The 22,136-nt window shown below is 50.3% G+C and overlaps 8 protein-coding genes across 8 annotated transcripts; 6 read left to right on the top strand and 2 right to left on the bottom strand.

Annotated features, from left to right (window-relative positions):
- Window positions 1-241: 241 nt before the first annotated feature.
- Window positions 242-1,323, top strand: N7503_008172 (SWIRM domain-containing protein; the record flags this gene model as incomplete). Its single annotated transcript, XM_057067719.1, has 2 exons — window positions 242-916; window positions 970-1,323. 2 exons carry the CDS (start codon window positions 242-244, stop codon window positions 1,321-1,323), a joined length of 1,029 nt encoding a protein of 342 aa, XP_056918574.1.
- A 1,174-nt stretch (window positions 1,324-2,497) lies between these two features.
- On the top strand, window positions 2,498-4,002 carry N7503_008173 (CDC50/LEM3 family protein; the record flags this gene model as incomplete). The annotated part of the gene is made up of 6 exons (XM_057067720.1): window positions 2,498-2,588; window positions 2,657-2,693; window positions 2,760-2,856; window positions 2,924-3,635; window positions 3,685-3,847; window positions 3,903-4,002. 6 exons carry the CDS (start codon window positions 2,498-2,500, stop codon window positions 4,000-4,002), a joined length of 1,200 nt encoding a protein of 399 aa, XP_056918575.1.
- A 562-nt stretch (window positions 4,003-4,564) lies between these two features.
- N7503_008174 (zinc metalloprotease) lies at window positions 4,565-5,562 on the top strand (the record flags this gene model as incomplete). Its single annotated transcript, XM_057067721.1, has 2 exons — window positions 4,565-4,849; window positions 4,903-5,562. The coding sequence occupies 2 exons, from the start codon at window positions 4,565-4,567 to the stop codon at window positions 5,560-5,562; spliced, it is 945 nt and encodes a 314-aa protein (XP_056918576.1).
- A 269-nt stretch (window positions 5,563-5,831) lies between these two features.
- spt16 (chromatin-remodeling protein SPT16) lies at window positions 5,832-9,500 on the bottom strand. The gene is given in 7 exon segments (XM_057067722.1): window positions 5,832-6,416; window positions 6,481-7,079; window positions 7,135-7,744; window positions 7,764-8,561; window positions 8,621-8,773; window positions 8,838-9,110; window positions 9,197-9,500. 7 exon segments carry the CDS (start codon window positions 9,377-9,379, stop codon window positions 5,922-5,924), a joined length of 3,111 nt encoding a protein of 1,036 aa, XP_056918577.1. The 5' UTR covers window positions 9,380-9,500; the 3' UTR covers window positions 5,832-5,921.
- Window positions 9,501-9,912: 412 nt separating this feature from the next.
- On the top strand, window positions 9,913-14,519 carry N7503_008176 (putative MFS monosaccharide transporter; the record flags this gene model as incomplete). The annotated part of the gene is made up of 10 exons (XM_057067723.1): window positions 9,913-10,082; window positions 10,145-10,151; window positions 10,218-10,366; window positions 10,432-11,215; window positions 12,079-12,545; window positions 12,611-12,688; window positions 12,757-13,045; window positions 13,098-13,291; window positions 13,354-14,066; window positions 14,131-14,519. 10 exons carry the CDS (start codon window positions 9,913-9,915, stop codon window positions 14,517-14,519), a joined length of 3,240 nt encoding a protein of 1,079 aa, XP_056918578.1.
- A 957-nt stretch (window positions 14,520-15,476) lies between these two features.
- pmt2 (uncharacterized protein) lies at window positions 15,477-18,007 on the top strand. Its single transcript, XM_057067724.1, has 5 exons — window positions 15,477-15,621; window positions 15,680-15,810; window positions 15,878-16,430; window positions 16,489-17,248; window positions 17,317-18,007. The coding sequence occupies exons 1-5, from the start codon at window positions 15,490-15,492 to the stop codon at window positions 17,958-17,960; spliced, it is 2,220 nt and encodes a 739-aa protein (XP_056918579.1). The 5' UTR covers window positions 15,477-15,489; the 3' UTR covers window positions 17,961-18,007.
- A 271-nt stretch (window positions 18,008-18,278) lies between these two features.
- Window positions 18,279-19,160, bottom strand: N7503_008178 (uncharacterized protein; the record flags this gene model as incomplete). Its single annotated transcript, XM_057067725.1, has 2 exons — window positions 18,279-19,037; window positions 19,092-19,160. The coding sequence occupies 2 exons, from the start codon at window positions 19,158-19,160 to the stop codon at window positions 18,279-18,281; spliced, it is 828 nt and encodes a 275-aa protein (XP_056918580.1).
- Window positions 19,161-19,500: 340 nt separating this feature from the next.
- Window positions 19,501-21,849, top strand: N7503_008179 (uncharacterized protein; the record flags this gene model as incomplete). The annotated part of the gene is made up of 2 exons (XM_057067726.1): window positions 19,501-19,513; window positions 19,592-21,849. The coding sequence occupies 2 exons, from the start codon at window positions 19,501-19,503 to the stop codon at window positions 21,847-21,849; spliced, it is 2,271 nt and encodes a 756-aa protein (XP_056918581.1).
- Window positions 21,850-22,136: the final 287 nt, after the last annotated feature.

Consider the following 22,136-nt stretch of genomic DNA (forward strand, 5'->3'; position numbering starts at 1 on the left):
ACATTCAATTCGACTCATTAACCTCACTTCCCCTTACTTTTCTTCGCTTACCCTGCCCTTTCTCCCGTCCACTTCAGTCTAAACCCCCCCCCCCCCCCATATCTGCCCAAGGGACTCAATTTCCTGCCTAACTGAAATCCTCTTTCAATTGCCACACATTGATTCCCAAAGAAATCAATTCAATCAATCCCCCCTTGGTATGACCTCTGGTATACAACAACCGGGAAAACACCCGAGCAGCATGAATCGTCTTCCTGTATCCAGCCTGATGTCTCCCCCGGAGACCAAGCCATTGGAGAACTTCCAACACTCTCCATTCATCAGAGACGCCTCGTCCTTGGACATCAAATTACCCCCCATCTCAGCTGATCGCAAGCGTACACAGTCGGAGATGGATTTACCGTCGCCCCCGGTGACCCCATATACGGGCACCAAGAAACGACACTCCCACACAGCAGAGCAGATGGAGCGTGAGGTGGGTTCCTCCCGAGATCCAGTGCTGTTCCCTCGACATGAATCGATCGCGGGGGAGGAACAACCGCTTTTCGGTCCCATCCACTCGACCCCGGAGGCGGTTGTGGAGCAGCATATCACTTCCCACATGGCCCGCTTTGATAGCAAGCGCAATAAACCCACACGCGATGAATATCTGCTCGCGCTGTCGTGCGTGCCCATCGTTTCTACCCAGTACAACCGTAATCCGGTGGCCTGGGCCCGGGAGGAGCGCGAGACGCTGGAACGGCAGCTGGCCTTGATGAATCGTTACCGACCGACCGATCTGGCGGCCAAGTTGAAGAAGATTGCCCCGGCCCCCAAGAAAGCAGCCATGACTCCCCGGGTTCAGCGCACCCGAGTCAAGCGCACCCCTAAATCTACCCCCAAGCAACAGACCATGGATACCTTTGATTCCCCCCTAGTGCCGCCAAATCGCGGGCTTTGGGCACCAATCGGGATGACACCGACTTCCAGGCCCTGCAGGACTTCTCGCCTCCGTTAGATACGCTAGGCAGCAACGCCAAAGCATTGAAGGCCGACTGGAAAGGGCAAATGTTGGACTTGAGCAATGACCCGGACAGACATATGCTCAGTCCGGCCGAGCTTAATCTAGCTTCCACCCTGCGATTGTCCTGTGCTACTTATCTGTGCAGCAAGCGCCGGATTTTTGAGGCTCGTGTGCGTGCCCTGGGCGTGGGCAAGGAATTTCGCAAGACGGATGCCCAGCAGGCCTGCAAAATTGATGTCAACAAAGCCAGCAAGCTCTGGACTGCCTATGACCGTGTCGGGTGGTTCAAGCCGGAGTACTTCCACCAGTATCTGAGATGATTCTATGGCTAAGACCACTCTTCCTCCCCCACCCCCCTCTGCACTTCTGCATAGTCGCTCTATCGTCTCGATACCCTTCCAACTCGCTGTGACAGCGGTCCTCACACCCTCCTTCTTGGCTCTTATCTATCTCCCATCAGTTCTCCCTCTCCCCTCGCTTCCTCCCCGCTTTACTTCCCCACAACTCGATGGTTGTGGCCTGATGCCTTCGGATGGGGGTTTTGGATGGGGTCGGGTACGCCCTCCCTCCAATCCTTCTGTTTCCGCCGCCTCCATTGACGTTGCTGTCGGACAGCCAAGGCATGCTCGAGTCATTATTTGTGCCTCTACGGATCGAACGATTAATAATCGCATTGACTTCAGCTTTTGCTGTACCTACCAGAGATCAGTCTTGGATGGTCACAACGAGCTGTCCCCTCTAAAGTGGCGCTTTTGGTTTTACTGCTTTTGATGTCCATTACACGCATGATGATACCTTCGCTTTTTCACACCGGCTTCCATTTTAACGCTCCGCAATGGGATCTTGATTTTCTTCGTTTTTATCTTTATTTGTGATTTGAAGTTGCTACTGATTCCATCTTCGGGTTTGTTTGATTCGTCTAGTTGTTGCTTACTCTGTTACCGGCGTTTCAGGCGTTTTCCCATCCATCTAGAATGGCAGGCTTGGGGCTCCACACGTACCCACACATACCCCTTCAACACACGGAGTTGCGAGATCATGTTTCGGTTTTTATCTTTTTGCTTGCTCTTGTTTGTTCGCACCATGACTTGGGAAGATTTCTGTGATGGCAACCGGGATGATATGATACCCTGACCGGATACGATTCTTTTGAATTATCAGATACGCTGCAAATTACCCTTCTGAACATTGTCACCCGTAATAAGATCGTAGTCTTATGTGATATCTCAACATCTCAATGACGTAAATGTTGCTTACACTCTATAAAATTATCAGATCAGATAATTATAGTAATTATGGATCCATATGCACTAGTAGTGATGCTCCATAGTTCACTACTTAACTATGTAGTCGTTTGCCTGAAATGTGGGGCGGCTGCGGACGCCAATCCAGTGATCTGGCTCCGCCCCGGCGCCACCTTTTTCTGACGTCTCCCTCATTTCATCCTCCGCACTCTTTCCACCCTTCTGCCTGATACAAACAACTACTGAAGCCATGTCCCAGGCCGAGCGCGCCGAGTCCATTGAGGACCAGGAACATTCCAGGGCCGATGGCGACAAGAAGCCCAAGTCCCGGCGACCCGCCAGTGCGCATCCCCTGCTCCGACACTCCCGTCCTATCTTTGTTTTTCAACTAATCCATTTGATGTACCAGATACTGCTTTTCGGCAGCAGAGATTGAAAGCATGGCAGTACGTGCCCGACCCTTTCCCACTGACCCGTCGCATCCGCCCATACTGACGGCCCCTCCCGATTAGGCCAATTTTAACACCGAAGAGTGTCCTGCCCCTGTTCTTTGTTGTGGGCATCATATTTGCTCCTCTCGGTGGCGTTCTCCTCTGGGCGAGCTCTCTGGTTTGTGTCCTTTGCATTGCGCGATTTTATACCCGTTGACATCTCTGACGCCTCGATGTTTACATAGGTCCAAGAGATCGTGATTGATTACACCGATTGTTATAGCGCGGCCCCAACAGCCAGTCAGGCTTACATCGCCGATCGAGTCTCTATGACTTTCAAAGCGCAGTCCACCGGTACTCCATCATGGCAGAGAACTGTCGATGAGGCCACCAATCAAACTACCTGCAGCCTGTACTTTAACATCCCTGAATCCATGGGGCCTCCGGTGTTCTTGTACTATCGCCTCACCAATTTTTATCAAAACCATCGCCGATATGTCCAGTCCTTGGAATTGGATCAATTGAAAGGCGAAGCTCTCAGCAACAAAACGATTTCGGGCAGTGTGTGTGACCCCCTCACCACGGACCCGGTCACGAAGAAAGCGTACTACCCATGTGGGTTGATTGCGAACTCTCGTTTCAACGACAGCATTGACAGTCCTGTCTATCTCGGTGACGACTCGGTTACCTACAACATGACGAAGAACGGTATCGCCTGGGAGAGTGATAAAGCGCTTTACCAAAAGACCAAATACCAGCATTGGGAGGTGGTCCCTCCACCAAACTGGACCAAATACAATGGCAGCTACACGAATGAATCCATGCCTAACCTTCATGAAGATGAAGACTTTATGGTTTGGATGAGAACTGCTGGATTGCCAGCTTTCAGCAAACTCTCTCGTCGAAATGATGACACTGCCATGGCCGCCGGAGATTATCGCTTGGATATTCTTGATCGTTAGTTTCTTATGATTCCCTGGTTTTCATGTTGCTTACAGCCTTCCAGAATTCAAGGTTACCGAGTATGATGGAACAAAGTCGATTCTGCTGTCTACTCGCACTGTCATGGGCGGGAAGAATCCATTCATGGGAATTGCCTACGTGGTTGTTGGAGGTGTTTGTGTACTTCTTGGAGCTCTATTCACCATCGCCCATTTGGTTCGACCGAGGTACGTACCTATAACCCTTATGTTTGGTGTCTGCTGATTCTCATCCCTTCTTTAGAAAACTGGGTGATCACACCTATCTATCTTGGGATTCAACTAATCAGCCAACCACTGCCATGGCCACTGGGCGAGACGACCGACTGCGCCCTAGTTCCTAAATTCTAAAACAACACAAAACGATGTTGAAATTTCTTCCCCTTCTCAGGTGTTTCTGTTCTCTTCCTTCTCATATTTTCAGTATTATATTGGGGTTCAAATCGTGTGAATAATTGGACCAGTGTTCTGGCTTGGGTGTTTTAACGAGGAGTTTTTATGTATGTAACCAAGAACCATAACAATAAGCATTCTTCTTTCTCTCCCACCCTTGAGTGTGACATCATTTCATTCGAGGTAGTATACGGATGCCTATGATTTGCACGTATATCTCCACTCTGCGGGCTGTTTTGCTGATCTTCGATGCCTACAGTACTGTATGCCTTTGCCCCTTGCTGGGGGTCATACATTCCACCGTGACGCAGCATTCTTAGGGCTCATGGCATCGGAGCAGGTTTATGGCACCAAGAAGACCAAGACTGAGTTGGGCATAGTCAAAATGAACCGCGAATATTAGCTTTGCTTTTCCTACTCTTCATAATTCTGAATTTGTTCCTCTTTCCTTCTCTTGTTGATTCACGGGTGGGGGAATTCACGATATCAGGGCACTTTTTTCAACCAAACATAATGGTCTGTCACTCTTTTATGCCACTCGTGCTTCTTGCCACAGGTCTTTTCCTCCTGCCAGCTCAATCTAGCCCCCTTGTGTTCCAGAAACGCGGTATCTGCGCCACCGAGGATCCAGATACATCTTTCCTAAGTGCCCTTCAACAAGTCAAGGTTGATGAGGCCCATCCAAGTCCCGCAGTGTCGCAGGCCCGACAAGCGCCTATTGAAATTGAAACGTGGTTCCATATTGTGAGCAGCCATGCTGAGGTGGGCCAGGTCACTGATTATATGATTAATTCCCAGGTATGTCCTCCACTACTAATCTGCCCGGGCCCTCTAATGTTTAATTTTCTTAGCTCTCGATCCTACAGGATGCATATGAGGATTCTGCTATCCAGTATCGCTTGCAGGGTGTCACCCACCACGTCAATGATGTCTGGGCACAGGACGGAGATGACATGGCCATGAAGAAAGCGCTCCGGAGAGGGAGCTATCGAACTCTGAATGTATATTTCCAGACCGATCTCCAGGCATCTCCTGGGCAAGCTGGACGGGCTGAGCACCGTGCGGCTGGCCAGTCCAACGATCTGTCTTCTAGCGTATTGGGCTTCTGTACACTGCCTGATCCAAGTGTGAACGCTACCAGTCCCCGGGCAGACTATGTCAAAGATGGTTGCAACATCCTCGCCAAGACAATGCCTGGCGGTTCTTTGGATCTATATAACCGGGGAGGGACTGCAATCCATGAAATTGGACATTGGAACGGTCTCCTTCATACTTTCCAGGGAGAATCCTGTTCTGCAAGCAATCCCGGTGATTATATCGCCGACACTCCACAGCAATCCACCCCTACAGACGGATGTCCTGCTCAGAAGGATTCATGTCCCGACTCCGCAGGACTCGATGCTGTCCACAATTTCATGGACTATTCATCCGATGTCTGTTATGATAATTTCACACCCGGTCAGATGAACCGAATGCGCAATATGTGGGCTACCATGCGTCAAGGCAAATAGAATGGATTATCTTCACATTCAGCCAGACTTTCAATGTATATTTTAAAAACTTTACTTCCCTAGGGGATCATAGCGATGGCTCTAGGTCCTATTAATTACAAAGAGATCATTGAGAGAATTTCCATGGTTGTGAAAGAACTAGAAATTTACTAAGTCACCGGAGGGTGGGAATAGAAAGAGAGAAAAGACAAACTATGGGTCTTCTGTGAAATCACAGTACTTAGAGGCTTTCCCAACCCTTGAATTTGGAGAAGAGAATAATTGCACAATTGGGGAAAAAAAAGGATAAGCGTGGAATACAAGTTGGTAGAAGTACCAAGGAAGAAAGATACGCAGATCAAGAAAGGATAAACGCACGATTAGCGTTTGCGCTTGGTGCCACGGTCATCGTCGTCCACCATGGCTTCCTTATCATGGCGCTTGGCTTTCTTTTCAAGTTCATCCCAGTCCTCGCCACTCTCCTCATCGCCACTGAAGTCCTCCTCGCTGGCATCCGCGCTAGCGTCATCGTCAAAGTCGCTATCTTCCTCCGAGCTCTCATCGGCGGCTGCAAGCTCAGAGTCGGAAAGTTCAAAGGCTGACTCTGCTTCGTCATCCGACCCACCCTCAGAGTCGGATTCAGCAGCCAGGAAAGACCATCCACCATCGGCAAAGAAGCCGTATGGATCGCTGACCACGGTTTTCATAATGGTGGTCCAGTTCAGGTTCAATGGACCCTCGGTAAACGCAATATCAACCGAGTCGAGCCAATCCTTGACACCTTCCAGTGCCTCAACCGGGATTGTGTTGACATGAACGGGGGGTCGATGGAAGTCCTTGTAAACGAAGACGAGATCGAAGTTTTTGAGGCCAAACTATAGTCATGTTAGTCATGGAATCCGGCACATAAGACCCGAAGGCAAGAGATTGAACGCCTACCTGCACTCTTTCCAAATGGGCAATCTCAATCTCGTTGAGTGTAATCACCATGAAAGGAGGCTCAGTGAGTTGGACAAGCGCATCCGTAGTCGGCTGGATCAGCACATTGGAACGGTTAGGCACACCGGTAAAGCCGATCTCTCGGAAGGGAATATCGACGTCCACACCCTCATCCTTGCCAGCATCCGCAATCTTCTCAGCGAAGGCCTTGAATTCACGGTCAAGCGCAGCCCTCCGGCGTCTCTCTTCCTGTTCGGCCTCGAACTCTTCCTCATCACCATATCTGTGCTTACGACGACGGTTTCCAGTTTCATCGAACTGCATCTCTGTAGCCTCGCGGTAGAACTGCACATCCCGAGTCTTTCGCTTTCCGATCATGATCGGCGTTTTCAAGTGCACATGAATGAGGACGATCATCTCGTGAGCACACGGTTGGAAAAATAGATGCTTTACATTGCTAAAGAGCACATCGACATGCTCGTTGCGGAAGGGTGACAGGTACCGGAGACCATTTTGGTGGATTTCCACCTCACCTGGAACACGCTTGCCATCCAGCGGCGGCCGAAGGTATACATCGGGCAGTTTCACAGGGCGACGATCTATGTTGGGTTAGCATAAAGGGGATGGTCCCCAGGGAAAAGTATCGTCACTGACTTCTGATTTCCACAAGCTTGTCTTGCTCGACCACGTCCTCCATCTCCTTTTTTTCCTGCTCTCGTCTCAAAGCGTTCTTTCGAAGCTCAGTGATATCCTGCGCAACTTGTGCCAATCTATCGTTACTCTTAGATCGTAGAGTCAAATTGCGGACAAAATGAGCGTTCGGATCCTCAAATGGCTGGTCGTCCTTTCTACCGACACCTTGACCAGGCGAGAGAAAATTGATCCGCAAATATGCGTATTCTCCTTCATCACTCTTGCTGGCATTCTTGATGGTATTGATGTGGAACGGCACGGGCCTACCCATGATTGGCACGATGACAGTCAAAGCTTTGTGGTCAACATACACCGTAAGATCCTTGACTTTGACGGGTAGCTGGTTGTCTCGCTTGTAGGATTCGAAGCGCTTAAACTTCTTCTGGGCCACGCCATTGTCGTCTCCGGTGGTCCCAGTGAACCGATCTAGACCTTCTCTGGTCTTCTTCGTCGCCAATTCCTTTTGATGCTCCCGGCGGCGTGCTTCGGCACCCTCGTTGATCTGAGTCGGCCGCTCCGCTCGAAGCTTGGTGCGTGTCACATTTCTGCTAGCGATTGCGCTAGATTTCGCCTCCCTTTTTTTCCTTCACTGGTTTCTCCGGCTCTTCGTCATCCCCAAAGTAAAAGGAGACCGAATCCATATCGATACCGGCATCCTTAGTAAAGATATGAGGCCCATTTTCTCCAACGCGAACAGTATCGGTGATGACCATGGAGTAGACGTCTTTGCCCTTGGAGCTGGCATCTTTCACATCGGTAAGACCAATGGTGATCGCCAGGGTCATGCCATTCTTCAAAACCCGTGTGTTCTTCGCATTGAGGACCATATTGGCATCTCGGATCTCAATACCAATTCCCGAGCCAATGTTCTTGGTCAGGTGGTTCTCAAGTTCCGGCTTCTTGGACTTGACAAGGTTGAGGGCCTTGTTATACACGTCCTTGGCAACAACCCCATCCCTGATCTCCTTCATGACCGTCTCGTGCAGGCTCACCAAGAAAGCATAATTTGCCTCCTGAGACTTACTAGGATCCACCAAGTAAGTGCGCCCGATGAGGGAATTGTAAGTTTTGTAGCGGATACCGAAGCTTGAAAGGATGATGCCCGGCTGAAGGTTTTTGCTATCGGGGGTTGCAGTCAGCTTCAGATCATAAACTCCACCGCTCTGAACTACTGGACCGTAAGCCCAGTCAATCTGCTCGGCGTCAAATTCCGATGGGAGACGAGCTAGCTTGTTGAAAAATTTGGCATCATCGATCTTCGCCTCCACCTTGCTGGCAAGGGCTTTGTGTGTCATCTGCTTTTCTTCATCTAGCAGTTGAGACATCTCATCCACGAAGTATTCTGACATCAACCCACTACACGCCCTGGAGGCATTCCGAATCGAAACCTTTGAGATGTATTAGCCACGGCTTTCCGAGACCTGTCCGACAGTGCAACCAGACTCACCAGTTCCTCGGGATCCTTGATCGAAAATGCATTTGAGAGCGCAGGCGTGATATCGACCTCCTCAATGTCCTTGGAGATTTCTGCGAAAGCGCGCTTCCAATCATCGGCGAAGGGGCCGGACGTTGTGTCTTTTGGCAGGGTTCCCACTTTCTTCTGTTGTCCAATGTTTAGCGGATGACTGACCACCATGGAGCTCGCATATTCCCAGATGACTTACTCCAGCACCTTTGATAACCTCCAAGCATTTCTCAAATGCTTTCGTCTTGGACTCCGGGTCCTTTGTAGTCACCAGAAGTTCCACCGGGATCTTCCCACCTTTCAAAGGCTCAAGAAGCTCCGCTATTGACCCCCACCATCGAATTAGTATTTTGCCATGCACGGGATCGCAAAGCCAAATCCGCTCACCTTTCTTGGCGGTGGTAACTGCGTAGACCGCTTCGGTGGTCAGAACTAAGAGCGTAGCCGGGAACTCGTAGCCGAGAAGCCAAAACTGAACGGTTCATTGAAGTTAGTCATCTATGTCACTGGCATCTGCCATGACAGGGAGAATCAGATCAAAGAATGCTGAGTACTTACGTGCATGGCGTTATTCTTCTGAAAAGCACTCTCGTCGGTTCTGGTCTTGCCCATGAGGATAACGATGGCGCCTGCTCCTCCGAACAAGGCATTGCCGGAACGCTTGTCGGCCTTCCATGACGCATACAAGTTGGACAAGTGATTGAAGAAGGTGTTTTTGTCAATCGCAATCTTCTCGGCCATGGTGGGCGATCTGGCGCAAGCAAGGTGTGCAGGCAGCAGCGAGAGAGAGGTTGACGATAGGATACCTTTCCTTTGAGAGCAAAAGCTAAAATCGATGTCGCATCCAAAAGGAACGATTGAGTCAAGAACGGAAAAGAGTCAGATGTGAGGTGGTGGATGAGAGGGAGAATAGGAAATGAGAAGGGGCAGGGGAGATGTTCAAGATACAAGAGAATCTTGCTCTGTCTTTCTTCCTTACGGACGGAGAGACGCGAAAAGCGCGTTTTGGCATTGTTGGTTGCTCCTGTTCTCCGGAGATTCAGTTTTGCCTTTTTAGGACTAGTGCTTGCTGTATCCCCAAAGCTTCCTATGCAAGCTTCCATTCATGCCCTCGACGAATTATAAGAGTTGGTGTTCCTTATCGCCAAAATGCCCTCTGCCGCATTACTGATCTGTTCTGGAATTTGAATATCTCTGTGACCTGACCTGTCTGTTTTTCCCAACAGCGATCAAGCACAACCCGACCCTTGGTGCGATGACCGATAAGGTCTGCAATGAACCCAATCTACCTGGACCCCCATCTTCGGGACCCAGGCTCTCGAACAAAATCCCGAAATGATGCAGCGACAGGAGCCTCAGCCGCTGGTGTTCGGGCTGTCAGTGCGCAGATGGTAGCCTTTTACTTCCGAGCTCCGATCAAGGCTTTTTTTCGCACTCGTGTCGAGTAGGTTTTAATGACAAAAGATTCTCCTCGCCTGTTATAATGGACGTTAACTTATGTGTTAGTTATATGGTACATGCTTCCCTCGCCTTCATACCTCGATGCTTAGGCTAACCATTTTGGTGCTCATCCAAATAGGCTTTTGCCCGAGCTGTGAACCCTCGAGTCGCAGAAGGGAAATGGTCAATCCATACCACCACCCCTGGCTTGTTGCTCCATGCGGTTAGAACATATGGCTGGCAGTTTATTCCCAACCAAGTCTTGCCACCTCTTTTGGCGAATGCAGGGTGAGCGCCACGTTTTTCTCCTCACTTCAAGGTCCGAGGATGCTAACACGGACATGGTTCTCCAGGATCGGGGCCGTTCTCTATACTTCATATTTACAGGTCTTGGGGGCCCTCCATGAACCTGTGTCCCAAGGAGTTAAGCGTGTCTGGCCTCCTGCGCCTCCATCAGCCACTTTCACCGCTGGATTCACCGCAGGAACCATCCAGTCCATCGTTGCGGCACCCTTGGATGCCCTACAGGTTCGTCTACAGACCAGCGATATGCTGGAGGGTCAGTACCGGAGTATGTGGCATTATGGGCACCATAAACTGAAACAGATCGGGCTTCGAGGAGTCTTTGCTGGCTGGAGCCTCTCCTTTCTACGCGACTCGCTCGGTTATGCCGTGTTTTTCTCCACCTTCGAATATGTCAAATCTCAGTCGTACTACTCTTTCGTTACCTGGTATTATGGATCTCTTCATGCCGACCATTTGGATCAGCTTCCTTCCTCCGGATCCAGCGACCGAGGCGTGCCACTTATCAAGCCTCATTATGCACTGGAGCCTGGTTTCCTGATGATGGCGGGCGTGGTAGCATCGGTGGCCCAGCAAGCTATCCAGCATCCTCTTAGCCGAATTCAAAATCTGCACCTGGGCCGATTAGAGTATTTGGATCACCAAGCGAGCCTGGACCCCTCGCGAAAACAGATGCTCCGTCTGTACTACCATGCGTACGAAGAGACCTGGAAACGATGCCGACGCAAGGCCGAGCGGGCCGGTGGGTTGCGGTCATGGTTATTCCGCGGTTTTGTGAGCAGCTCCCTCCGACAGGTTCCCAGCACCAGTGCAGGTCTCATCATCTTTGAGCTGGTGCGTCGACGATACGCGAGTCTTGCGGACAGCGTGCATATCCAGAAAGATGGATATGATATCCTTATAAATTAGCGGGCTGAATTTCTTTGCTTTGTGCATCTGCATTTGCATCTTGTTTCATCAGGGATATACCTGTGAAATGAAAGTTAGCGTGATCAGTCAGCCTCTGCAGCACAACGTGAGGTACCGAATCGCCTCAATCAGGCTCATGACAGGGATGAGGTTGATTTTTTCTTTTGCTTTTGATAGAATAGACTCTAAGTTGTACATATCTCTCAAGATTATTATACTGTATTATGGAACACATGTTAACTGTATATCCACACTGACGTCTAGTATAGAAAGTGGGTATTCTCCCACTATTGTACGTAGACCTTGGTTTTCTACTCCACTGTGGATCTGACTACCCCGTATTCGATCGACACCTTTCTCTTGCAACTTTTCCTTCTTTCCATCTCCCTCAACCTTTACACAGACCTAAGCGATAGGTCATTCACTATCAAATCCTGAATTGGACACATCACTCCCCTTTCGATCTTTCTCCACCTCCTTTTTTGGGAAAAAGTGTTAGATTTTCAGTCAAAGCACCAAATCCCAGATCCCAGATCCCAAATCATCCAACCGCAAGTCACGCTCTTCAATATCCACCTGACTAGTCCGTCATACTCGTGAGTAGTGCAACTTCACAGCCTATCGCGACCGCTCCAAGAACTTTCCCCAGAAAGGAGGTCTCCTGGTATACTACTTACCCCCTACTGCTATCGTACGGGGGTGACACATTCCCTGGGATTTTCCATCTGATTTCCATTTTTACTTGATTTCTTGTCTTTATTTTTTTTTTGTTTTGCCCGATAAAAAAGTGGGCTTCCGGCCCATCGACCGTCATCATTCTCTCTCCAACCTCCCCACGCGCCATTCCCCTCCGATCCCTTTCCCGCTCCCCCGCCCAATCCATCGCCCTAGAATCCGCAAGCGAGAAAGGTAGCCGTCGTTCATCCCACTCGTCAACTCGTTCTGAATCCGGCTTCTCTATCTGGTCGGAGACTGGTGATCTTGCCGAACAACTCGCCGAGGATCCCCTCCAGAACCGCCCACGCGAGTCCCTCGAGCGTGACTTCTTGGTGCGTAAAGGACGACAGAACCCCTCCAAGCGGGTACACTACCCGCGGGATTTGGAGACCCATACCGCAGCCCTTAAAGAGAAGATCAAAATCCCCACTCCTTCACCACGGCGGATATCTCGAGTAGAACGGCTCTTGGCCACCATTATGTCCCCCAGCAGCAGGCAAGATGCCAAAGCCCATGGTTTGGTGGGAAAACCCCTGCTGTGAGTATCCCCTCGGTCACCGGCACCCAGCGAAGATAACAGCAGTCGTACTGACGGCCTCGTAGGTATTTCACAAGCGTGTTCGTATCACTAGGGGTATTCCTGTTTGGCTATGATCAGGGTGTCATGTCCGGTATCATCACGTTCGTATCCTCTACCCCATCCGGCGCTCACACCCCAAGACTGAGTCACATATCTAACCGATAAATAGTGGTTGGTACTTCGACGATTACTTTGACCAGCCCTCGCGGGCCACTATCGGCACTGTAGTGGCCATCTTGGAGATCGGAGCGTTCATATCTTCTCTCATGGTAGGCCAGATCGGGGATATGATAGGTCGACGAAAGACGATCCTCTATGGATCATTGGTGTTCTTCGTGGGCGGAGGCCTCCAAACCATGGCCACCAGCATGGCTATGATGATGGTGGGTCGCATCATTGCCGGTTTCGGTGTGGGTGCCTTGTCCACAATCGTGCCCGTGTACCAGTCGGAAATTTCGGTAAGACTCCTTCATGACGGTTAATCGAGCGTATCTGTACTGACCGTGTCAGCCTCCCCACAATCGCGGTAAATTGGCCTGCATTGAATTCACTGGGAACATTGCCGGATATGCAACCAGTGTCTGGGTGGACTACTTCTGTAGCTTCATTGAGTCGAATTACTCCTGGCGGCTGCCTCTTCTTTTCCAATGCATCATGGGTCTTGCCCTTGGAATCGGAAGTTTGCTGATCTGCGAATCGCCCCGGTAGGTTGTTCTTATGAAGCATGAAGTTCATGACCTGATATATATATTTTTTTTACCTTTAGGTGGCTCTTGGATAACGATCATGATGAGGAGGGCATGGTGGTTATCGCCAATCTATATGGCGAAGGTGACATTCATAATGATAAAGCACGACAGGAGTACCGCGAAATAAAGATGGGGGTTCTCCTGCACCGCCAGGAAGGGGAAAGATCCTACGGGGACATGTTTCGCCGCTACAATAAACGAGTCTTCATCGCCATGTCGGCCCAAGCCCTGGCCCAGCTAAACGGCATCAACGTCATTTCGTACTATGCACCCCTTGTCTTTGAATCCGCTGGCTGGGCGGGACGAGATGCCATTCTCATGACAGGCATCAACGGAATCTCATATCTTCTTTCCACCATCCCTCCATGGTATCTCGTTGATGGCTGGGGTCGACGGCCAATTCTACTGTCGGGAGCAGTAGCGATGCTCATCTCTCTCTCCTTGATATCTTACTTTATTTATATCGAAATTAGTGCCACGCCAACCCTGACAGTGATTTTTGTCATGATCTACAACGCTGCGTTTGGGGCGTCATGGGGCCCAATCCCGTGGCTCTACCCCCCCGAGATCCTTCCCTTAAGCATCCGTGCCAAGGGAGCCAGCTTGAGCACTGCGGCCAATTGGGCGTGCAACTGGCTTGTTGGAGAGGTGACCCCAGTTCTACAGGGTGCAATCAAGTGGCGACTGTATCTGGTCCATGCCTTTTTCTGCGCATGCAGCTTTGTAGTTGGTAAGAAATATCCTCGTGTCTCATTTCTCTAAGCTTCTTGATTCATATGTTGATGAATGCACAGTCTACTTTTTGTACCCCGAGACAAGCGGTGTTCGACTAGAAGATATGAATGTCTTGTTCGGCGATGCCACAACCGCTATGCCCACACCGGCCACTGATGCCGAGCGAGGGTCACTTATCGGTGCCGGATCACCTGTACCATCCCTTGATATACGTCGACCGTACGGCCAGTTTGGCACCGAGAGTTCCATTCCCGGACTCGATATTGACCCCCCATCTTTGAGTCAGAGCCATGATGGACCCAGCAAGTCTAGCCAACCCAGTTCTCCTCCGGGTGCGAGTCGAGGTGAAGGAATTGGTGGCTGGATCTCGAACATGGTCAGCCGGCAACGGAGTACCACCAGTCAAAGCTATCGACGCTTGGAACAGGGGGAGGAGGAAAATGAGTGATAAGGATGGCCTTTATTATACATCTTTGGACATGCCTCCACTTGCATCTTGAACCCTCTGGAGCCTTTCTCGTTTTTATTTTTTCAAGGCTCTTTTTTCAAGGCTCTGGTCTTGACTGTTCAACATTGGTCCTTCTCCTCTTCTTTCAGTTTCGGGATTGACCCTGCTCCCACTCTTTATGGAAATATGTATACCCGATTTGTCCGGCTTATACTCTTCGACAAACCTTTTCCAGCGCTGTATCTGTCAATTACATATCTTGCTTCCTTGTCTGGCGTCATGTCATAGAGAGGACGAGGGAAGGGGCTTCCTTTGTTTGTATTGGGCGTGGTACGTCAAGACCAACCCCCATCCTCGCCTGTGAAATGTCTTCTTGCATGTAATTCTGTTGGTTCTATCAGCACCTCGCAGATGCTTTCGTTTTGCTATTTCATCTTCCATTATATACTCCTTGCGATGATACCTCTAGAGCCATTGTGGCCTTAAAGCTGTGGGACTATTTTATTTTTGCTCAACTCCATGGTTTACTTGAGTCAAATAGGAATCATGCAAGCTTTGCGTTCATAAAATCCGCATTTCCAGTGTTGCTGTAGGTCTCGGTTACATTTCCCCAAGGCGGAGAAAGGACCACGTTCCCGGAAACGGCTCAGGAGAAACTAAGCGCGTGTTTATCCTTCCAACTCCCTTTGCAACTTCCTTTTCTATTCTCTATTCTCTTATTCCTTTTCTTATTTTCCTCTTTTCCTTCCGAACTCTCCCTTTTGTTTCTTATATCTTTTCTACCCCCCTTCAATTTTCGTGCTTTCGGCACTCCCGTCATCTTTGTTCACCGTGGCCTGTGTGGCCACTATGACCTTTTGAGCCTCTGCTACTCTTCCTCTCCTTACCAGGGTCCCTTCGAACCCCACAATCTCGATCGTTCGCCCAACAAAAAACTTCCTTTTAATTGAAAACACTACTTCCCGACACCATGGCTGATACAGCCATAAGTACCGGGGCTAAACACGATTCCGACCTACGCCGGAGAAATGTCCCAGATACCGCCAGACCCCAGACGCCTATGCCCTACACCGCAGAAGATGTTAAGAAGCAAAAGCCACAGGTAGGAATTGACAACCCTCCGACCCTCAGAAGCTGCTAATTGGGGGGTTTGGGATTAGTCCACTTCTTTTCTTCAGGTACTAGCGGGCTGGGAGCCAATCCTGGCCCCCATCATCCTCACAGCTCTTGCCCTCTTTACTCGACTCTACCGCATTGGTCGTTCAAATATTGTGACCTGGGATGAAGCTCAGTAAGGATTAATAACCCCTTCAAGTGTCCAGCTGCCTAGCGACAATCGTCTAACTGCCTCTTTATAGCTTTGGCAAATTCGGTTCCCACTACCTAAAGCGCGAGTTCTACTTCGATGTCCACCCTCCCCTCGGAAAGATGCTTGTTGGCCTTTCGGGTTATCTTGCTGGCTACAATGGATCTTTTGAGTTCAAATCCGGTGAAAAATACCCCGAAGATGTGAATTATACCTTCATGCGCGCCTTCAATGCTTTGTTTGGTGCTGTCTGTGTTCCCTTAGCCTACTACACAGCCCGCGAGTTGAACTTTCGCAAGGCCACCGTGTGGTTGATTAGTCTGATGGTTTTGTTTGAGAACTCGTATGCCACCATTTCCCGCTTTATTCTCTTGGATTCCATGCTGCTTTGCTTCACCTTCACAACCACGTTGTGCTGGGCCCGATTCCACCGTCTCCAGCGTCAGAGCTTTTCACTCCAGTGGTATACCTGGCTTTGCCTGACTGGATTGAGCATTGGATGTGTGTGCAGCGTGAAGTGGGTTGGCTTCTTCTGCACCGCCATTGTCGGTCTCTATACCATCGAGGACCTCTGGAACAAATTCGGCGACCTGAAAATGCCCCCGGTGAGTATTAGCCGGTCCTTCAACCAACGATATCACTGACTAACAAGTTGTTTGCTAGACCGTGCTGGCGAAGCACCTCTTTGCTCGTGTTGGAGGGCTGATCATCATACCAATCCTGGTGTATATGGCTTCCTTCTATGCGCACTTTTGGGTTCTGTCGAACAGCGGACCGGGAGATGCCCAGATGAGCTCTCTTTTCCAGGCTAACCTGCGAGGCACTGAGGTTGGCAGGGATAGTCCCCTTGAAGTCGCAATTGGGTCCCGTGTGACCTTGAAGAACATGGGCTATGGTGGTGGCCTCCTTCACTCGCATGTCCAGACATTTCCCGAGGGCTCAAACCAGCAGCAGGTTACTTGTTACCACCACAAAGATGCAAACAATGACTGGTTCATCTATCCCAACCGACAAGAGGCAGAATATGATGCCGAGGCCGATTTGAGATTCATTGGGGACGGAGACACCATCCGTCTCATTCACGGATCGACTGGTCGGAACTTACACTCTCATGCAATCCCTGCCCCAGTTACCAAATCCCATCACGAAGTGTCCTGCTACGGAAATCTTACCATTGGAGACGATAAAGATCACTGGAAGGTCGAGGTCGTTGATGATGCTGCCTCCCGGGACCGCTCGCGAATTCGGACGTTGACGACTGCATTCCGACTCCGCCATCCCGTGCTAGGCTGTTACCTGCGGGCTGGGAATGTCAACCTGCCCCAGTGGGGTTTCAAGCAGATCGAGACCACGTGTGTTAAGGACAACAAGCCAGGGGATGTCTATACCCACTGGAACGTGGAGTCACACACCAATGAGCGCTGTAAGCAAGAAATTACTCGGTTTTCAGAAACTTCCGGGAAAGAACCCTCTCTAATCTCAATGACACAGTGCCTCCTGGAGATCCTGGTTCCTACAAGTCGCCTTTCTTGAAGGATTTCATCCACTTAAACGTGGCTATGATGACATCTAACAACGCCTTGGTCCCTGACCCGGATAAACAAGACGACCTGGCTTCGGCCTTCTGGCAATGGCCGATTCTGAATGTTGGCTTACGCATGTGTTCATGGGATGACGGTGTGATTAAGTACTTCCTTCTCGGAAATCCACTCGTGTACTGGGGTAGCACTGCAAGTCTAGGTGGTTTTGGTCTGCTGTTAGTGTGGTACCTTCTTCGCTGGCAACGAGGCTACCAGGAGCTCAGCCAGGCGGATCTGGATCATATCCATTACTCGGGTCTCTACCCTGTCATCGGCTGGGTCTTGCACTATCTGCCATTTATCATCATGGCACGTGTGACGTACGTCCACCATTACTACCCAGCTCTTTACTATGCTATCATCACATTCGGCTTCTGCATTGATTGGATCTCCCGCAGCTTGAATGCCCGCCTCATGGTCGTCCTTTACGCCGTTCTATATGCGATCATAATTGGACTTTTCATCCACTTCCGTGCCATCGTGTTTGGAATGGAGGGTCCTCATCAGCAGTGGGCTTACTTGCGTTGGTTGTCCGGTTGGCGGATTTCGAACTAATGAAGAGTGAGAATGGAAGTCTATTTTCTATTACACCTTTTCTTTTGGTGATGGGATGAGGCAATTTGACTCGTGCTTTGTTATCCAGACTCACAGTCCAAGGAAGGCTGTATGTACGAGATACTGCCTATAAACGGCGAAACCATAACGTTGATGTGTTTTCTTACATAGATTTAAGTGTGTAAATTTGTTTCATACTTGACGCAACATCCATCCTAGCCTTGGTCTATTCAGTTGGAGTCTGATCAATAGCCCTGAAGGTGCAAAAGGTTTGCTGCATCCGGCGTGTTGTGCAGTTGCATAATAGTGATAGATTGTTTAGCAACAGCCTCCGCTCCAGCCACTACCTTTGCGCATTGCATCATCCATGCCCAAAGTAATTGTTTTGGGCACCCCGGCGTTACCCCCTCCCGAAGCGCCAAACCCTTTCACTCCGCTGCGACGATCATTAAGGTCATATTTGCCGGCTTCAATATTACGATAGATTCGCTCCGCGACTTCCAAAAAGGCTCGTTCCACCCCATCTCCGGACTTGGCACTGGTTTCGACATAGCGGACAATGTTGTTCATGCGACACCATTCCTCTGCCTCTTGCTGCGTTACTTGTCTTTGATTCGACCCAGACTCCTGTCCTGCTAGGTCGGTCTTATTGCCCACTAGAATGACCACGATTCCTTCTTCTGCGATCAAGCGTAGATCTTGAAGCCACTGAGTACAGGAGATGAAGGTTGAGCGCCTTGAGATGTCGAAAACAAGGAGAGCTCCGGATGCGCCGCGGAAGTAAGATCTGGTGATAGACTTGTATGTCTCTTGTCCAGCAGTATCCCAAAGCGAAAGTTTCATTCGCTTTTGGGGAGAAGAAGACTCAGGCTTCCGTGGCGGGCTGGGTAGACCCGACGTAGCGGACTCCGAAGGAGATGGGTCTCCCCCAGAGCCGGACGCGTCGCGAGAAAACTCCTCAATACCTAGCTCCAGCGAAGCAGGTGGCCCTACTGGCACAATCCTGGAACCAAACTCAACCCCGATGGTGACATCGTGCGACGGGGAGAAGCGACCTTCACAGAGGCGGATCGTGAGCTTTGAAAACATACCAGTTAGCTCAACCCAGCACAAACAATGCGCCATACTCACGCTGGACTTGCCGGTACCAGAATCACCGATGCAGACGAGCTTAGCAATATAGTCCCATGGCTGGGACATGGAGGAAGTAGTATTATGTATTGTTGCCCAACTGTAGTTGCGATGATGCAGTTTCAGGGAGTGGAATGTGTTATCGGGATGAGTCAGCTATCGGGGGGGGGGGAAGACCTGCCCGGATGACGCTTGCATCGTCTGAATGACCTTTTGTTCACTCTCTCGCTCTCTCTTTTGATTTGGCCTTCAACTTGGTTCTTTATAAGAGGGGTAGGGCCTCACCTGAGAGTCAAGTTGACCTCAGTTTTCTCATTAATTCTCAAATCTCGACTGCCCCTGCTCTGGCCCAGACACTTTCGCCCGACAATAATTTCCCCAATCTCCACACCTACTCCGATAGTGGGCCATGTTCTCGGAATGTAGGTGATAGATATCGGGTCATCATTGCATCCTTTAATACCATTCAACTCAAGCTAACCCGCCTGGTCCCTCGCCAGATGCCTCACGCTTCCTCGCCCAGTCACAGTCGCGAGTAGCATCTCGCCCGGACGAACTGCAAAGAACTGGTCGTGCCCACCCCAACCAGCGCCAGGGCAGTTCACGAAACCCACCCTCACGTTCTTACCTTAGAACTGGGGATCCCTACCGGCCTGGCGCCTCCCAAATATCCAACTTCCCGTTCGCCTCCCGGGCGTCAGCCCAACAAGCTCCTCTGTTCTTCAGTGCCACCGATGAATTCCGGGAAGAAGACGATGAAACGGAGCGTGAGCGTGAGATTGCCGATTTCTATGCATTGCAACGATCACGGCGACATTTTGGAGACAGTCACTTGAAAGACTCTTCTGAACTCGATGACGATTCAGAACGGTCGGTAGGATTTGATGAGGGTCATTCGCCATACGATGACGATCGCCCCGGCAATGGGAAGGGAATCAAGAGCTCATGGCGAGGAGAGAAGGGTATCCCGGCTCCTCATCAATCTCGGATCGAGGCTGTGGAAGAAGTGACGGAGCCCGTGCCCGGGCCTAGTTCCAGCCCAGACAATGCTAAAGCTCGAGAGAATTTGGTTGACATAGGCTTGGAGGACTCCATTCGAGACAACCTGGACGATGATGACCGTGTCCCCTCAGAGATCCTGGGTGATGAACCGCCTATTCAACGTTTCCGAGAAAGACCGGTAACCAAGGGAGATCACTTTGGGCTTAACCGATTTGAAGCTTCTGCGGAACATACCAAACCATTACCCTCGAATGGCCCGCGACCGCCGAGCTCGGCAGGTTCATTTCCGACGTCCATCTCCCCGCTCGCATCGGAATTCTCGGTGCATGATGCTTTTTGGGGTCAGTTATTTTTGATTTCCCTTGCCGGATTATTTGCCACGGCAATTCTTGTCTATCTACACACGTCCACTCCAGCCGGGGACCAGCGGAAGTGGGGCGATACCATTTACTTCACTGTCCACCGCTCTTTCTTTCTTCTTGGAATCTATACCCTTATCTCGATTTTTGTGTCGCTTGTTTGGCTTGCTTTACTGCGATCCTACGTTCGACTTCTAGTCTACGTAATCATTGTCGCTGTTCCCGTCATTCTATACACTTTCTCCTTATATCCATTCATCTCGAGCTTCAAGGGCGAATGGCATGGATCTAGCTTTCAAGACAAGGCCATGCGCTGGGGCTCGCTTGTCCCATTCCTGATGGCGAGCCTCTGGATTTACAACGTTGCGCGGGGCCGTCAGTCCATCGGCAAAGCGATTGGTGTCCTTGAATTCTCCTGTCGGATTCTGGCTGCGAACCCGGAGCTTCTTGCCTTGGGGCTGGGTGTGCTAGCTTGTGTCGTCTCATGGACCTGGATATGGATGCTCATGTTTACACGCGTGTTCTTGGGCGGCCACCTGGCCGAATCAAGGTCCTTCATCATCGACCTAAGTAGCTGGTGGCTGGGCGTCTGTTTTGTGATCATTTACTTGTGGTCGATTGGGGTGATAGCTGGTATCCAGCGTGCCGTTACAGCTGCCACCGTCAGTCAATGGTATTTCCACAGACTGGCAAGTCCAGCACCCACCTCAAGACAAATCGTTCATGCTGCCATCGTTCATGCTACCACGACCCTGTTCGGTACGATTTGTCTGTCTCGGCTCCTCAGTCTCTTGATTCGGCTGCCTCTGCTCTTGCTCCCTAGCCGCATATCTTCGTTGCTGAGCCTATTTGCCTACTCATTAATTCCAAGTCCCATCGCCTTTCTCACTAACCCCCTTGCCCTCACCTATGGTGCCATTCATTCACAGCCACTGGCCGCTTCCGCACGCGGACTGAGTCAGATGACGGTCCTCGCTCCGTCGGCCGCTTCATCGTCACTTCATCCCCGCGCCTATTCTCGCTCCCCGGGGGCTTCAGCTTCACTACTCTCCTACCGGCTCTCTAAAATGATCCTCCACGCTGCACGCTTCATGATGTCATTGGCGTTGGGGTTTGGTGGCTGGGTTACCACTGCCCGTAGCCTCACCACTGTCGCTACCGGCAATACGATTCGGGGTAGTTTATATGCCTATGTTGTTGGTCTTATTGCGGGCATGATTGGCTGGAGCATCCTTGGTGCTATGGAAAGTGTCATCGCGGACATTGTGGATGCGTCAGTGATCTGCTGGGCGAGTGAAATCGGGATTCATGGCCGTGAGGCCCGGTATTGCCGTGAAGCTGGATGGCTCTTTGGCGACTCGAATTCCGATTTCCAGTCTGACTATCGAGAAGTATGAATTTTTTTTTACCTCTCTATCTTTTCTCTTATAACCTGAGGTCTCCGGAAGATTTTCATCTGTTTCTTTTTTTTCCTTTTTCTCCATCTTCCATTGATAATCATGACCTGTTCCTCCTATACTTGAGCGACTTTTACCATTGCGATTCACCTAGCGATTGATGGACTGGAGGCGTTGAATGACATTTCTTATCTCCTCAACTGGACCCGTAGACATTAAATGAATCATCTGTATTGAACGTGATATATTCAAGCATCGAAATAGCTACATTGGAACGTAAAATTCCA

This window comes from Penicillium pulvis, assembly GCF_028828015.1.
Source record: "Penicillium pulvis strain IBT 33274 chromosome Unknown contig_7_segment1_segment0, whole genome shotgun sequence".
Taxonomy (NCBI): domain Eukaryota; kingdom Fungi; phylum Ascomycota; class Eurotiomycetes; order Eurotiales; family Aspergillaceae; genus Penicillium; species Penicillium pulvis.